A 15,763-nucleotide genomic window follows, 5' to 3' on the forward strand; every position below is an offset into this window, starting at 1 on the left:
CAGGGCGGGAAGGACCGTTTGACCCTCTCAACACCCTTGGGAGCGCTAGGGGGTGGCTGTGGCGGACAGCGGCCGTCCCAGTGCCCCCCCGGCCCCCAGCTCTGCCGTTCCCCGGACAGCACCGGCAGCTCCAGCCCCAGCTGCCGCCTCCACGGAAACTCCCGAAAAGCCCGAGCGGCCGGTCCCGCCGGCGCTGAGGAGCCCCACGGGTGGGGCTGCGGAACCGCTCAACACCACCCGCTCCAACAGGACAAAAAAAAGACTAAACCTTTAGAAAAATGAGGGGAAAACAAATCACTTCTCAAATGAATTTATACGGTTACGAAAGGAATTAAGGCACATGCGTGAAATATTTGAACCATGGTATAAAACATATAAACCCTAAGTCAGAAGTGAGTGCTTTGTTTTTATTGCTACAGTGCTGAATTAAAGGGTTTTTTGCTTGCAAAAATTAACAAGTAATTTATTTCATTGACATTTAAAACTTACACAGTAGTTTCAAATATTTATAGTATTACTGTTCTACATAGCCAGAAGGTTTGGATGTGTGAAGCCAAACATACAGAGAAGATGCATTTCTGCAGCAGTAACAACATGTATTACTTTTAGCAGTTTACTTCAATTTTCACTACACAAGTGCAAATAAAGAAACAATTGCTGTTTTTCCAAAGTATTCTAAATTAGGTGCTAATTTATCAAGTTTCCTACTTCAAATTTATACATAGTTCAGACAAAGATTTGAAGTAACACAGACCTATGTATATTTCAACAACATAATAATCTCACTGTTTTTTAAAATAGAGCTGAATATTAACTTATCACAGAAGCAGACAAAATTGATCCTCCCTTACTACTCACTTATAATAAGGTTTCTTCTTTAAAATAGATATTAGGAGCTTTGTCTTTCTGAAATGTAACAAACTGCAAATGTTGTGGACCATAATACAATGTCTTAAATGCTCTTTAAAAAGTTATGGTGGGTTAATAGTCACAGAAGAAAAAATATGGAAGCGTCAATATATTTTATTTAAACAATGAGTGTATTTGGAAAGATTGGGCCAGAGATTGCTTATGGAGCAGATGTGGCCTACGAGAAAGCATATGAAACTGAAACTGATTTTCAAGCAGAGGTTCATGAAAGTCCTTTCAAGTTCTCAAACTCGTGGGCTGGTATCTCCAGTGTATTTAAGTTTTCAGTCCATTTTTCCAACAACCTTCACAGCTGTAAGTTCTGAATTTCCTGATAAGCTCTACCTATGAAGAACCAGTGCCCAGCATGCTGTTAAATACACACTGCACCTCACAGATCTTTCATTCAAATATATCATATATCCTGTACATATCTTCATTTCATTGACAGGGCCAGCAGAAAGAGGAGCCAACACAGCTTTATACAGGTATGCAGGATGCTTTAAACTATGGAGTCCTGAAAACTGGGAGGTTGGCTGCTGTGGGATGCAGACAATTCAGCAGGACACTGCTTCCCACCACTCACACAATGCTCTTCGGAATTACATATACTTTATGCTACAAGCTATTTTGTTGCAGTGAAATGCTTGGGCCTTGCAGTTATCATTTGCTTGATGGACAATGAAAGTGTTCAGGCCTAGTAAAGAAGAAACAAAACGTACCATTCTGCAGCTTGTGCAGGTCCAACTGAACAAGCAACCAATAGGATACTTATTGTTACAAAAAGCCAGACTAGACTAAGAACTTTGGTTCTAAAATAACATCAAATTTTAAAATAACAGCCAATCAAGTTTTTGAATATTAAATTGTAATTTTGAAATTGGTTTAGGCTTTGTTCTAAGTCAGTACCTCATGTCTTGCTATAATTTTGCTAAATTAATTCAATCAGGAAAAAGGCAAATAGCAGTTCTGTAAGGAAGTTCTTCCCCCAGGTGCAATATCAAGGACAGCAACAACAATCCTCTCTGAGCCAACAGCAATCTCCTAAACAGGATTAGGATTTGATGCAGCAGCTCTGTGACTCTGCCTTATACTAGAAGCAAGCCAAACAGCACATCTGAAATTCTTAGGGGGCAAGACTGATCCCTTTGAAAGCTAGATTTGACTCCCTCAATTTTATCATGAACCTCCAGCTATTTGTGTCCTGATGCCTGTGTTGTAATCATTCTACTTTTAAACTTAGTAGCATAGACTTAAAAGCACTGATTACTATGGCTTCTACACCATGAAGTCTGCAATGCTTTAAGATTAGTAGCATAGATTCCTGGAGTCAGAAACAGACCTTTCCCTATGGCAAATTATTCCATTATTGCCTCACAAACCACCTTCTGCAGCACCTGGTCCCAGCCTTGATCCACAGACCACACTTTTGCTCCAGTCTAGCACATTCTCTGCTTCCCGATCAGCTTCCCAAAGGCAACTCCAGGCCTTTTGTTATCCAAGGAGGAGGGAGGAATACATTCTGTAAGGGACTTCACACAGAGAAACAAGATAAAGTGATTATCCTTATGGGCCATTCACTCTTCCATTTGTAAAGGAGAGAGTTCTGCATACAACACATTACATGCCTAGAAATAAATCAGCAGGGAAAGGAAAGAGTGCACCACACTGCTGACAGGGGTGTTAAACTTCCAGCTGCTTGCCCATCTTGCTGAGAGCATCGCTGACAATGTCCAGCTCATGACGTAGCTCATTCACCACGCTGGCAATGCTCTTTGTGTCTTTCAGGATCTGCACGCTTTGAGTATACGGGTTGTACTTCACACCAAATGGGCGCTTGATGGTTTTTGCAAACTCTCTATACAAGTAAAAAAAAAAGAGAGGGAGTTAAACAAAACACAAATGCATCCTCTCTCTGCAGTCAGTATCAAAAACCACTTTTCCGAACTACTTACTTGCTTAAAAATAGTTGTAATTGTTATATAGTTCATCACCTTTCCCACCCAGTACATAGAAGACCAAGCAAATACTGATCTCAGCATTTCAACACCATTAAAGATAGTTGTAAAGCTTTGGTGAGAATAAAAGGGTTTAGTGCTACTACTGAGAGATGGGCAAAGTCAAACCTGTTTTTATATAACAGGGAAAAAAAACAATTCCATACCTCATCTTCTCCTTTGCTTCTTCAAAACTTTCAGAAACAAAGTAGACCTCCTGGAAAGTTGTAATGAGGCATTCTTGCTTGCAGGTGACCTTTGGATCAAAAGGCTTGACCTTGGCACTGCCAGAGAGCGAGTGCTGGTAACATTATGTGTTACCGATGTGGCAGAGGAACATCACCACCCAAACAAATCACAAGAGGACATGAGGGGGGTAGAGTGGATAAAACAAGATGAAGTGAGAGCATATTTAGTGCATTGCTTCTTAGAAATTTTATCTGCAGAGGAGCAGTGGTTAAACCTTAAACAGAATAACTCTGAAGTCATATTCTAGTCTGGGTAAAAGAGGGATTCCTCAGACACAAGAGCAACATTTTCAGAATTTGGTTAAACCAGCAAAGATTTATTATGAAATTAGTTAATTAGAACCTAAAGTTAAGAAATACCAGTCATCTAATGCTTCCTGTGAAAGACATGAGAGCTGCTCAAAAATTATTGTGACAGTACATTTGCTTAAAGTCTACGAGTTATCTAGGAGTTTTCAAATTATACTTCAAAAAACACAGGGAAAAACAATGACAATAGTAATCAGGTACAAATAAAAGAGGTAAATAAGCAGTAGATATTATTACCTTGAGCTCACTAATCGAAGAGAGCAAGCCAGCCCCATAAACTCGTAGCTGTCCCTCTTGCTTGCACAAGCCAAACTCTACAGTGAAGAAGTAGCACTGAAACAGAGAATGGAGTAAAACAATCCAGCCTTCAGCAAAGATACCATGGTGAACTAGATGGGGGCATTTCTTTTTGTAGGTTATGTCAAATAGTTGCAAATATCAGACGGTCATCACTTGGGTATCCTTCTCAGATATTTAAAGAGGAGAGAAGCCAGAAGGGAAGGGTGAAGAACTGCAGGACTGCATGTTTCTCCTAAGAAAAATTGATATTACAGACCACCTAGCTAGGATGGAAGCTGTTAATATCAGCAGGAACACCAAGATGTAAATCGGTTTTGACAAATACTGTAATGACTTGACATTGTCAGCTTGAAAGAAACACTGTCTAGAGAGGATCTTTAGGCAAAAACTTCAGCCCACTACAGTTTTCCCATCTGATTAGCAGCCTATAAAATTAAAGACAATTAGTTTGCAGGATTTCGGGATTTCTGCAGATATATGGAGAGAAACACTATTTTCATAGATGGCTTAATTCTGCTCCTCCTGAAGGTAGTAGGATTTTTACCACTAGATATATTAGGTTGGGAAAAATATTAAAAAGCAGCAAACCCATTCTTTCATAACTGTCATCAACTATTTTTCATCTAAATTTGATTTGCATCTTAAAATATTTTGGCCAAAGCATCCAGAAACTGACATCCAGGAAACAAGATTAATTTATATTATTTCAATTAACTAGCTGAAAAGTATCTAATGCTAGTGGTCATCACATTCAATGAAAGCATCATATCATTTCAATTCATTCTACATATTAAATAAATAGATTACTTTTAAAATCATTGAATCATGTTCCCAGAAGTAAAAAGATTTTGTTTGGAAGAAGCAGACCATAGAATTTCTATCTGGAAGAAGTGATCTACCACCAGAAGTTGCACTCTTACTTGATAGCCAAGTTAAGAAAAATACCAGTCATATCAACCTTAAAGCGCACTTTTTTCCTAGTGTGGAAGATTGTTATATACCCTGAAAGGCAAGAAGCAGTGAAACACATAGGTCTAGCACCTGATGTGGCTAATGTTGGTACAAAGCTCCAAATTTATTCGATGGTGTGGGATCACCCTAGTAAAGCATGAAGCTTTCAGTGCATCACCAGACACTGGAACACTCACTGTTGCCAGTTTTTGGACAGCCTCATCTGATGCTCCAAGTGAAGCAAGTCCAATTTCCTGGGAGAACTGAGCAAAACTGGGTTCAGCCAAAAGAGGGACATGGCCTAGGAGTTCATGGCAGGTGTCACTGGAAAAAGAAACAAAACAAGAAACCTCATTGTCTGTTTTTGTGGTAGAGTCAAAAAGCAGCACCACTGAACACATACGGTGTCTCAGAATCACAATCATTTTGGTTGGAAGAGACCTTCAAGATCATCGAGTCCAACCATAACCTAACTCTAACACTAAACCATGTCCCTAAGAACCTCATCTAAACACCTTTAAAACACCTCCAGGGATGGTGACTCCACCACTTCCCTGGGCAGCCTGTTCCAATGCCTGACAACCCTCTCTGGGAAGAATTTTTTCCTAATATCCAATCTAAACCCACTCTGGCACAACTGGAGACCATTTCCTTATGTCATATCACTTGCTACCTGGGAGAAGAACCCAACACCCTCCAAGCTACAACCTCGTTTCCGGTAGTTGTAGACAGCGATAAGGTCTCCCCTCAGCCTCCTTTTTTCCAGGCTGAACAGCCCCAGCTCCCTCAGCTGCTCCTTCTAAGACTTATGGTCTTTAACTTGCATTAATCTATGTAATATCCAAAAGACAAGCATCAGTCACATTTAGCTGAAAGCAATTGAGCAGGTCATAGCAGCTCTATATAGGTACATAAACTCAGATTTTCAAACAAAGCTGTCTAAAATTAAGATATGAACTCCACAATGTCATCAGTAAGAACTCTCCTATAACATGCTGTACTTTTGAAAATACTACTCTTATGAAGGTGGCACTTGAGCACGCTAAAATTTCATTACATTCAGCATGAAGCTTGAGCCTTCAGCACTTTAAATAAGTTTTCTTGCTGGTATGCTTAAGCGGCTTTTAAGCTGGGCTCTGAGCAGTGAGATTCAAAACTCTTTCAAATTCTACCCCCAAGATGTAATGACTCACGGCTCTGGTGTATAGAGAGGGTCCGAGCTGTGTCTAACATATTGAGTGCAGTGAAAAACTCGGAATGCTAATCCTGCCAAGAAGTCTCTGGGCGATAGATATCCAGCAACGGGGCGAATGGTAAAACCTGTGCGTTCTGAAAAGGAACAGAGGAATTGTACATTAGTTTAATGTAGAATTGTGCAACCTTTCCTGCTACAACCCGCATGAAAGCCACAGCACTCTCTTGGCTCAAGAGCATGTAAGAAAATCAGACACAATTAGAAAAACTAAGCCTAAGCTTGAGAATGACTACAAGTTAGTAAAAATATCCGTGTCTGTATATGTGTATTTCCTATGATTTCATGCCTAAAGCAGACACAATATGGTATCTCTTTAGGCAGTCCTAACAGGCTCTTCAGAAGAAGCATTGCCCCTCAAATGTCAGTTCTTGTATATATTCAAGACACAATACATTAAAACGGGGATGGCCAAAAGGCCTCTTAAAGGACTGGAATGAATTACCAGCAAAAGTGACCAAGGATATTTTCTTGTGCCCGCAAAATAGCAATGGACCTTAGTTCCTTTTTGCATAAGAAAATTAGCACATTACCTTTCAGAAAACGGGACACATCTTCCAGCTGGGGGATATTGTCTTCTCTGTACCCACAGTATTTGGTGAGCAAGGGTAAGTTTTTAAGATACTCTCTGCAGGCATGAGTTGGGTAAAGCTTGTTAAGCTCTCGGTACACAGTCCCCCAAGTCTTGATCTCCTCCTCAGTGAATTCAATCTTAGGAATTGGGTCACCACTACAGGGAGAAGAAAGGACATTCCTGGTAAATGGCTAATAACAGATTACTCATTTACTTACTATTACATACGGTTGTGACACCTGGTCAGGGTGCATTAGGCCCTGTCAAATATAGAGTGAGATCTGGTCTATGCCCAGAAGAGCTTATAGGCTTGTCCTTTTCTCCACCTAAATCAACTGACAGGAATCTTTGCATTGGCCTCACTAGAGCCAGAAAGCTTCGCTTCTGTAAACAGTTTCTCAGGTGTTTAATGCCAAGAGTAACATTTAAAATACCTGCATAACATTTACAGCTTCAGAAACTGAGAACACATCCTTTTCCCTGTTGGACTTCCCTGTCTGCAATTACTTCCTGTTACCTTTTTGATTTGTTTTAGAAAAAGAGAATTCCCTAAATCAACAACACATTGCATGGAATCAGCTAAATATACACATTAGGTAAAAAACGTATTTCTATGCAGAGGAGACAAGTGTCTGTCTGAACCTATTAATTGTAGTCTGTCTCTCCTACTTAGCCCTTAGGATCTTGATTAAAGTGGATTATAGCAAGGATGTGACCTAAAGCCCACTGAAAGCAACAGGAGTTACACTGAGCTTCCTCCAGCCAGGTAACCAGCAGGGCAGATGCTTTCCCAAGGGAATCTCTGTTACCAACACACTAACAGTAACCAGTTCTGTGCTGTGGTAACCAGTTGCATTAATACACAGTACAACAGAGCTCTAGAAACCCACCATTTCGAGGTCATTTCCAAGAGAGGAACTTGGCACCTAAATTCAAGCAGGCAACAGCAACATGAAATCACGTTTTGAAAGAATTTACAGCACTGGGCTATGAAACTCTTACTGCTTTAAGAGCTCCTTCCCCCAAGCAGCTTCTCTAGAAAAAGCAGCTCTTCAAGTTTCTTTTCACAGAAAACTTCTTATCTACACATCACATGCAGTAGTTTGAACCAAAAGTGTCAAGTATTAACATTTGCCCAGAGAGTTTACTCACAGTGGTCAATGGGCTATATACTGGGGTTTGCTTCTCCTCCCTCTACTTCACTAAGGAGATCAGTCTGACCCAGTCAAGTCAGTATGTCCTGACACAGGCAGCTGTGCAACCTGTTGTTCACCTCTTCCCTTGTTGTACCCATTTGCAGAGGAGCAGGGAGGGACCAGAGTCCAAATGCACCAGGCTGCAGGAAGCACACGCTGGCATTGCTGCCCATCTGAGGATCAGTGCGGCTGCAGGTGCTATTAATGGCCAAGCAACCATGAGCTGATCCTCAGACTGATCAGAGGACCAGGGGCTGGAAGATGGCCTAGATCTACCTTTTAATCTTGTCTTACATCTCCCTTTGTTTTAGCCCTCCAGCTCTGATTGCCGAGCCGAGCACATCTCAGTGAGGTCTGAGCCCAGGGAAGGTGAGCTCCTGCCAGGCCACTCCGCTATTGTTTCTAGGCACCCAGAAACCTTAACCTGGAAGAAGTTGAGCTTACTGTTTGTAGTTCATAGCCAGGTCTGCAAAATACTTTCGCCTCTTGCGATAGACATTGTCTTTGAAACCCTGGAGGGAGGGAGGAGAAAAACCAAGTTAAATGAGTTTCCAAGCTACAGTACGTAAATTAATCAAGACACGTGAAATTCCTTCAGTCAGGAAATATAAAAGTATGCTGCATAAGAATGAGAGGACAGAGCAGGAAATCTCGTAACTCTCATTTAAAATGTTTAAGAACTGTGAACTAGGCAAATACTCCAATTTGGGTAAGGATCAGAGGTTTTGTACATGCAACTAAATACTCAGTAGACAAGGATTCATTTTAGTTGTATCAAGACTTAAATTTTGTTACTTGCTTGATTATTCTAAATTGCAGAACAAATTGCCCGTTTGCACTGCTCAAGTACCAATTTGTTTGCTGCAATTATAGTAAGGAAGAAAGAAAGAGAAGAAAACAAGCCTGTGTCACAACACTTTTTTTTTTTAACTTGTATGTGACCACTCAGGGCCCAAACCTGGAGCCTTCACATGGGAAAGCCTTGCAGAAAGGCATGGGAGCTGAATTCAGTGACAGCCTTGCCTGAACTAGGAAAAAGACATGGAGCCCCCAGAAAAGGTGCTCAGACACACAGAGGCGCCATTGAGGGGAAGGAGAGGGAGGAGGAAAAGCTGTAGTTTTTTTCTTTAAAGTAAGCTCCACAAAGTACATTTTCACTAAGGATTGGGCGTAGCAGGGGGAAATACTTACTGGATGGTCAGCATCCAAATCGGACCCGTACATCAGCACTCTGTTTGCACACTTATCCAAATCTGAGATCTTCTTTGGAAACCAAGGAACATTCTCCATGTCTAGGGAACATATGGAATCCACAAAGTTATTAATAACGCCAAGCATGCTGAGGGAGGAAACGCCACTTTCAAGTTTGGCTATAAATTAAAAGGGTCATGAATAAGACAAGGGAGTCCACTGCCTATCTGGCAGCAGCCTACAGCTCAGACTTCCTCCTCTGTCCCTGCCACAGGCTGCCTGCAGAGCACAGCCAGCTCCAAAGCACGCAGGGGAGGAAACAGTTAACACGGGTTTTCTGTGGCCCTTAACTGTTACTGCTGTTAGAGCAGCATCTAGAGACTCCCACTGAGGCTTCACACTCTGCTGTGTGAAGCATCTACAGAGCAAAGTGTGCAAAGGTGCAGAGAAGTGATTTGCCTGTGGTTCCTGGGCAGAGTGGGAGCAGGTTTGGGTCCTCCCGTCCTACTTTACTGATCCTGGGAAACACAACGCTGCTGTGTGGTTAAGTACCTCAGAAGCATCCAGCTCTGCTGGGGGCTTTGTGGAGGGCAGAGGAAGAGAAGGAGGCCCTGCAGCCTTAGAGAGACGCATCATTACAGTTTTGCTATCAACTCTTTTTTTTTTTTAAGCCCAGGAGTGTTTATAACCAAGCTCTTGGCAGAGCAGTTAATACACTGTTTTTCTGCCTCGATGCTCTTCAGTTTTCTTACAAAGGGCAGGGGGAGTGTTTAGATTGAAATTGCCCTTACTTAGAGCTAAAGTAAGCCATTTTTATTGAAGAGACGAGATCTCACTTTCCCCTACCCACCATCCTGTGCCAAGCAGAGCGGCTGAGAAATACATGGGACCATCTTCTCGCTGCCCTGAACTTCAGACATCTCTTTAACTAGAAGCAAAGGCAAACAGGATGCAAAGCATCCTAAAGTTAAAAGGCACCTCCTTCACGCTAACATAGGTAACCTGTTTTAATGAAAATTGATAAAGGAAAAAAAATGAATCAGGAGCTACACAAGAAAGTTGCAGAACTTCATTGATGCCAGTTGTGCCGTGCTGAGAAGGGATGGGAGTGTAGACAGTAGACATGCAATTTGAACTGTCCCGAAACAGCCTGGATTCCTAGGTGACACCAGCCTAGGTGACCCTGCTCATACCAACCAAACTACACTCATTCTCCGCACAGAAGCATAAACCTGGTAGCTACTAACTGAAAACACCACACAAATGCAGGTGGGTACACCGTAAAAAGATTTCAAAACAACAGATCGAGGAGCACATTTTCATCAGGACTGCCTCTTGTACTTACCGTCTTCCTCGACATTGAAATGCTCTGTTGGGTTCATAGAGACAACGTTGACGTGGGATTTCAGGAGCTGGAAGATCTCACTCAGTTGCTCCCTGTTACTGTCACAGTCAACAAAGATCTCAAACTCAGAATTTCGTCTCTTGGACTTCCGTGACTCAATGTGTACCAGATTTACATGCTTCTCCTGTTTTGTAAGAAGTTATGTTTTCAAACAGATTGACTGAAGATAATTGACTAAAAACTAAAATTTGTTTTTCAAATGAATATTCTATTGCCATGGAATATTCACCACCTTTGTGAAGCTATTTTGGTTAATTGGATCTCTTGATAGCAGTTTGGTTATTGGAAGGGGGTAAAATGATTTGATTTTTAAAAGCCTCCCATTCAGAAGAAAATGAAAGAGAACCCGTGTTCTTTCAATTTCGTTTACATTCAGGAAGCACAGAAAGACACAGTCAGGACCTTTAAATTCATAGACCTGTTTCTTTCATCTCTTCCATAGGAAGCTGATTAGCAACTGGGTCTGGGGAAATTCACCAAAATGCCAATCAAGTCACCATATAATTATCTCACAGGCAAGCAAAGGATTTAAAAGCAGTAGTTTTCAGGGCATAAATTTCACTTTTATTTGAAAAATTATTTAATCATACATCTTAATTGAGGAATATAGAGAAAATCCCAGGCTAAGACATCCAGTGCCAGAGGACAGAGCAGAGTGGCACCATGCATATTCCTCTTGCAATACCTGCCTGGCCATTGGAGTGCGGTTGTGCAACTGCAGTTCCTCTGTCACTCTCAGTCCGCTAGACAGGGTGACAGGGGCATTGGACTCAACCCAGGGCAGGTGAGCACCACAAGTGTCCACTTGCCATTGCAGGAGCTGCAGACCCACCTCTGACATGCAGAAGAAACAACTAGTGATAGTTCCCTTTTCATCAGGAGAAAAGACAAACCCGCTCAGTCTTTAGTTGGTGCAGATGACATAATACATTTTGTGAAGATTCTCAGCCAGCCAGTGTCTAATTTCCAAGGCATAAATTTGCCTTCATGGGTAATTTTTGGTGCAAAGTGGGAGCCAGGCTAGGACTCAAATCCTTAATAAATAAATGTATGTAAGTAATCCTAGTGTGTTTCAAAACTTATCTTCACAATTTAAAAATATGGACCTGCTGTAGCAATGTGATGATTACACACCTGAAAGAGTTTTAATGCTTTTACAAGTCCTCCAACTTCATTCTTCAAGGAAAAAATTATGGCTGTTCTTCCTCTTTCAGATGCATGGTCTTCGTTCTCTTTATTATCTTCAATCATTATGTAATTTGACTTATTTAGCTAAATGCAAACAAAAAAAAAGATTTATTTATTTTTTTAATGGCTAATAGTGAAAAAGTGTAAAGTTTAACATTTCAGTTTGTCTTGGGGTAATATTGTGCTTTTACTGATCAACCACAAAAGGAAAGGTGCCAATTAAATCATTACACAATAACAGGCATAAAGTTGGGCACACATAGAATCTGTGAAAGCTGAGAATGAAACAGATTTATTTTTTCAGTTGAATGATTTTATAGACATCTTTAATCATTTTCTAGAATGCAGCAAATGTTTTCAAAGTACAGTTTATAATTAACACTGGTATTTCAGGGGGAAGGAGTTATAAAATTTCAGGAGAAGTTGAACAAAATACTTGTCAGGAAATTAAATGAACATTGGTAAAGGGAATAATCCAAACCCCATGGGACATAGGTAGCAAAAGGTGGATCAGGAATTAGTAGATTGGAACTGAAAAATAGTTGCCTCTCTCACTACATAACCATAAAGCACTGATTTTAGAGAGAAATAAAACAAAACCTGAGGACTTAAAACATGGTGCTGACCAGAATTGGTTGACTATAAAGACTCTGATCAACCATAACAAGCTGTTCCACCTGTCAGGTCCCCTAATTCACACGCCAAACCCTTATAATAATTATCCAAATCACACACTAAAAATTTTCAGACATCCACCACTGCAGGAGCATATGGTTTTATACATTGCTAGTGATCACACTCCTGACTGTGATGAAATCAGTGGATATCAGAGACCATATTCTTAGCTACATGGAGCCGGGCCATAAATAGAGGTAATAGAAAAACAATTAAGAATGTGGAAAAAGAGAAGTAAAAATACAAGGCTAAGAAGCAGAGGCTGTGTCTCATGTCCTCAAACCTTGCAAAAAGAAAAAAAGGTGAGTTTTCTGAAGGAGACAGTGAGAAAGAGAAGAGGAACAAGGAAGGCACATTACCACTGCTTGGAATTATTTTATTTGACACAGATTTTAAAGATATGACTAGCTGGTGACATTTTTGGGAACAGAAAGAGCAGAAGTAACAATGCAATCAAAACACAGCAGTTCTGTTGATTCATGTCCATGGTTTCTCCAACTTTAATCTCTTTGAAATGGATAATTCTGAACAGCTAAGTATTTATATCCATAATAGGCAAGTTTAAAAATAATAATTTTTAAAAAATAACAGATTTTATATATCTTTCATCAAAATGTACCCATTTCTCTTTCAGATTAAGAAGGCAATCTGCCTAACAAAATAATGAAATAATCTTTATTTTAAATTGAGTGCTTTATGATAAGGCAAACATTAGATGCTGCTCTAAGAAAGGTTTCAAGCAGGTTACCAGCTGTGAGCAATTTTGGGGTAGAGAGGTGGTATCCCATGGAACAGGTCTTGCTCCAAGCCCACTGATGCTAATGGAAATACTTGAATTTCTGATTGGGTCCCAACCTTTAATAAATTGTCACTATATGATGAGCCTGGACAACAGTGTCAGCCCATCACACTGTTCCTGATCTTCATCAGCCTGAGCCCAGACATCAAATTCTCTGCTGAAAGTTGGTGACAGGTCCTACTGAGCAGCCTAGAGCTTTAACAGCCCACCTCAGCAAGCGTCAGATCAGGATCACAAGAACCAGGAACAGGAACTAAGCAAGAGTAGTTCAAGCAGACAATGAAAAGCTAATAACACCACAATTACATATAGGTCGTTGGTTGTTTTATCAAGTGCAGAGATTGCCATTTGTGTAAGCCAAATCCTACTCAGATGCTCAGATACCCAAATGATGTAGAAAAAGCTGGATGCAAAGAAGTGCCCGTTACAAATAGAGTTAGATGGTGATCTCCAAAGGCAAAAAACATTGGGCTGTTTCATATATACAGCTCATACGCAGCATTTTGGCTTGATTCCATGTTCAGGATCATTGACTTAAAACAATATCAGTTTACGATAGTGCATGCAACTATGCCAGCTCTCATAAGGTGTACAGCTAGGACAAACTACATGCACTGAAGATTAATGTTCATATTTTGCTAATTCAGCTAACATTGTGTTTAGCACCAGGTGACAACATTTATAAAGTAATATGTTTAAGAGACCAATGAAGAAAATACAATAAAATACAGTGTATTCTTACAGTGAGTTCTAAAAATGACCTCTAACTTAGGCATTTGAAAAAACTGCAGAAGAGAAATTCAGATGCCTCCAATGCCAAACATTCACCACCTACCTCTTCAATCCTAAACCAACACTGATCTTTTGCTTTCAATTAAAAAATGGACTGAAAACAGGCTTGCATTAATGCAGCAACCATTTTGGTGCAAGACAAAATGGTAATCTAAAACCAATTCCTCTCTTCCAACACTTTCACTTTGTTCTGTATCAGTAATTTAGCTCTAATCAAATTTAAGACTTTTCCTTTGCATGGTAACACTTTTGAGCTTTTTGGAGGCTGAAGGGGGAATGAATGTTGCATTGATACTTGTTATTAGTGATGTAAATCATTAACTGATTTGCTGTCAGCCTGACTCAAGTCTTAATTAAAATACACAAACACAGGGATACTCAAAAGCTCTTATTTAGATAGATATCTAGGTGTCTTCTGGTTAAAGATCACTCCTTTTGGAACCCATAGCATTTACCTTCCCTTTCTTCCCCTCCCCAAACAATATTCTCTGCAAGTTAGATATTTGAGGGTGCATAATTTGTGCATTAATTCTTTATATTAACAGATAGCCAAGATTTAAAATTATCCAAACATACTTGTCTAAAGGATATTACATTTTAAACCCATAAACTGAAGACAAAAAAAACTTTTAAAAGTGTATTTGATACAGACTGCCATTACTTGTACTTGATAAAATCTCAACAGGCATTTTATATCCTACTCCCTCTTTAAGTAGCTGCGACTTTCTCACTGTCCTTTTGACACACTTCTTAGCAGGGAAGGATGAAGACTTGATCTTATGAGTGACCACAACTAGATGTCACATTACAGGGATATTTTTCAGCCACACCAAAGGTCTTCCTTAGACTTAGATCACAGACACCAAACTGAAAGCTGTGCTGAGCAGTTTATTTGGCTTCCAAAGATAGATCTGAGGGATACAGCAAAACAATCTTTTATGAAACTTTACTCCATTACACTCAGCATCCTTGTCTTCACAAGGAATTTTACTGACTTTACAAACTGCATGGTATCAATAACTGCAGCCAAGCCGTAAGCACTGATTTTATCTGATCCTCACTGATGCACTGAGCACATTCCCACTGGAACGTGAAATAATCCAAGAATGTTTTTTTTTTTCTGGGCTCCTAAGCAGTGGTGCACCACAAGTTACTTTTGTTCTATGTTTCACTTGCATTTGAATTTTACCACTTTCTTCCCCCTCTGTCCAGAAACAGCAGCACAAAGCAGCTCTATCCCAACCCCAGCAACACTGAGCACCGCCGCCCCGCCCTCCCCCCCCCATGCCAGCGGAGCAGCATCTCAGGACAGCTACCGCTCTCCAGGTAAACGGTGCCAGAAAGCTCCCGTTTTCACAGTATCACAGTATGTTTGGGATTGGAAGGGACCTCAAAAGATCATCCAGTCCAATCCTCCTGCTGGAGCAGGAACGCCTAGGTGAGGTCGCACAGGAAGGTGTCCAAGCGGGTTTTGAATGTCTCCAGGGAAGGAGACTCCACAACCTCCCTGCGTAGCCTGTTCCAGTGCTCTGTCACCCTCACTGAGAAGAAGTTTCTTCTCAAATTTAAGTGGAACCTCTTGTGTTGCAGCTTGATCCCATTACCCCTTGTCCTATCATTGTTTGCCACTGAGAAGAGCCTGGCTCCATCCTCATGGCACTCACCCTTTATATATTTATAAACATTAATAAGGTCACCCCTCAGTCTCCTCTTCTCCAAAGAGACCCAGCTCCCTCAGCCTTTCTTCATAAGGGAGGTGCTCAAACCACCGCTCCGAGACCCGCAGCAGCGGGACGGCAGAGCTGCAGCTTCACTGAGGCAGCGTTTTTCCCGCCAGCCAGACCCACCCCCGCCTCGCAGCGCAGGGCCGGTTCCCCCAGCCCCTCACCTGTCCGGCCGCCTCCCGCGGGCCGGGCGCCTCCAGCGAGCCGCCGCGCCGGACCGCTGCCTGCATGGCCGGGCTGGGCCAGGACCGCC

At 41.2% G+C, this 15,763-nt stretch overlaps 1 protein-coding gene across 1 annotated transcript; it reads right to left on the reverse strand.

Annotated features, from left to right (window-relative positions):
- Positions 1-355: 355 nt before the first annotated feature.
- On the reverse strand, positions 356-15,763 carry TPH1 (tryptophan hydroxylase 1). Its single transcript, XM_065839177.2, has 11 exons — positions 15,675-15,763; positions 11,467-11,604; positions 10,273-10,456; positions 8,928-9,028; positions 8,181-8,248; positions 6,500-6,696; positions 5,908-6,043; positions 4,912-5,038; positions 3,701-3,796; positions 3,074-3,207; positions 356-2,767 (listed from the first exon to the last, which is right to left on the reverse strand). Exons 1-11 carry the CDS (start codon positions 15,738-15,740, stop codon positions 2,593-2,595), a joined length of 1,422 nt encoding a protein of 473 aa, XP_065695249.1. The 5' UTR covers positions 15,741-15,763; the 3' UTR covers positions 356-2,592.

Source organism: Patagioenas fasciata, chromosome 5 (genome assembly GCF_037038585.1).
Source record: "Patagioenas fasciata isolate bPatFas1 chromosome 5, bPatFas1.hap1, whole genome shotgun sequence".
Taxonomy (NCBI): domain Eukaryota; kingdom Metazoa; phylum Chordata; class Aves; order Columbiformes; family Columbidae; genus Patagioenas; species Patagioenas fasciata.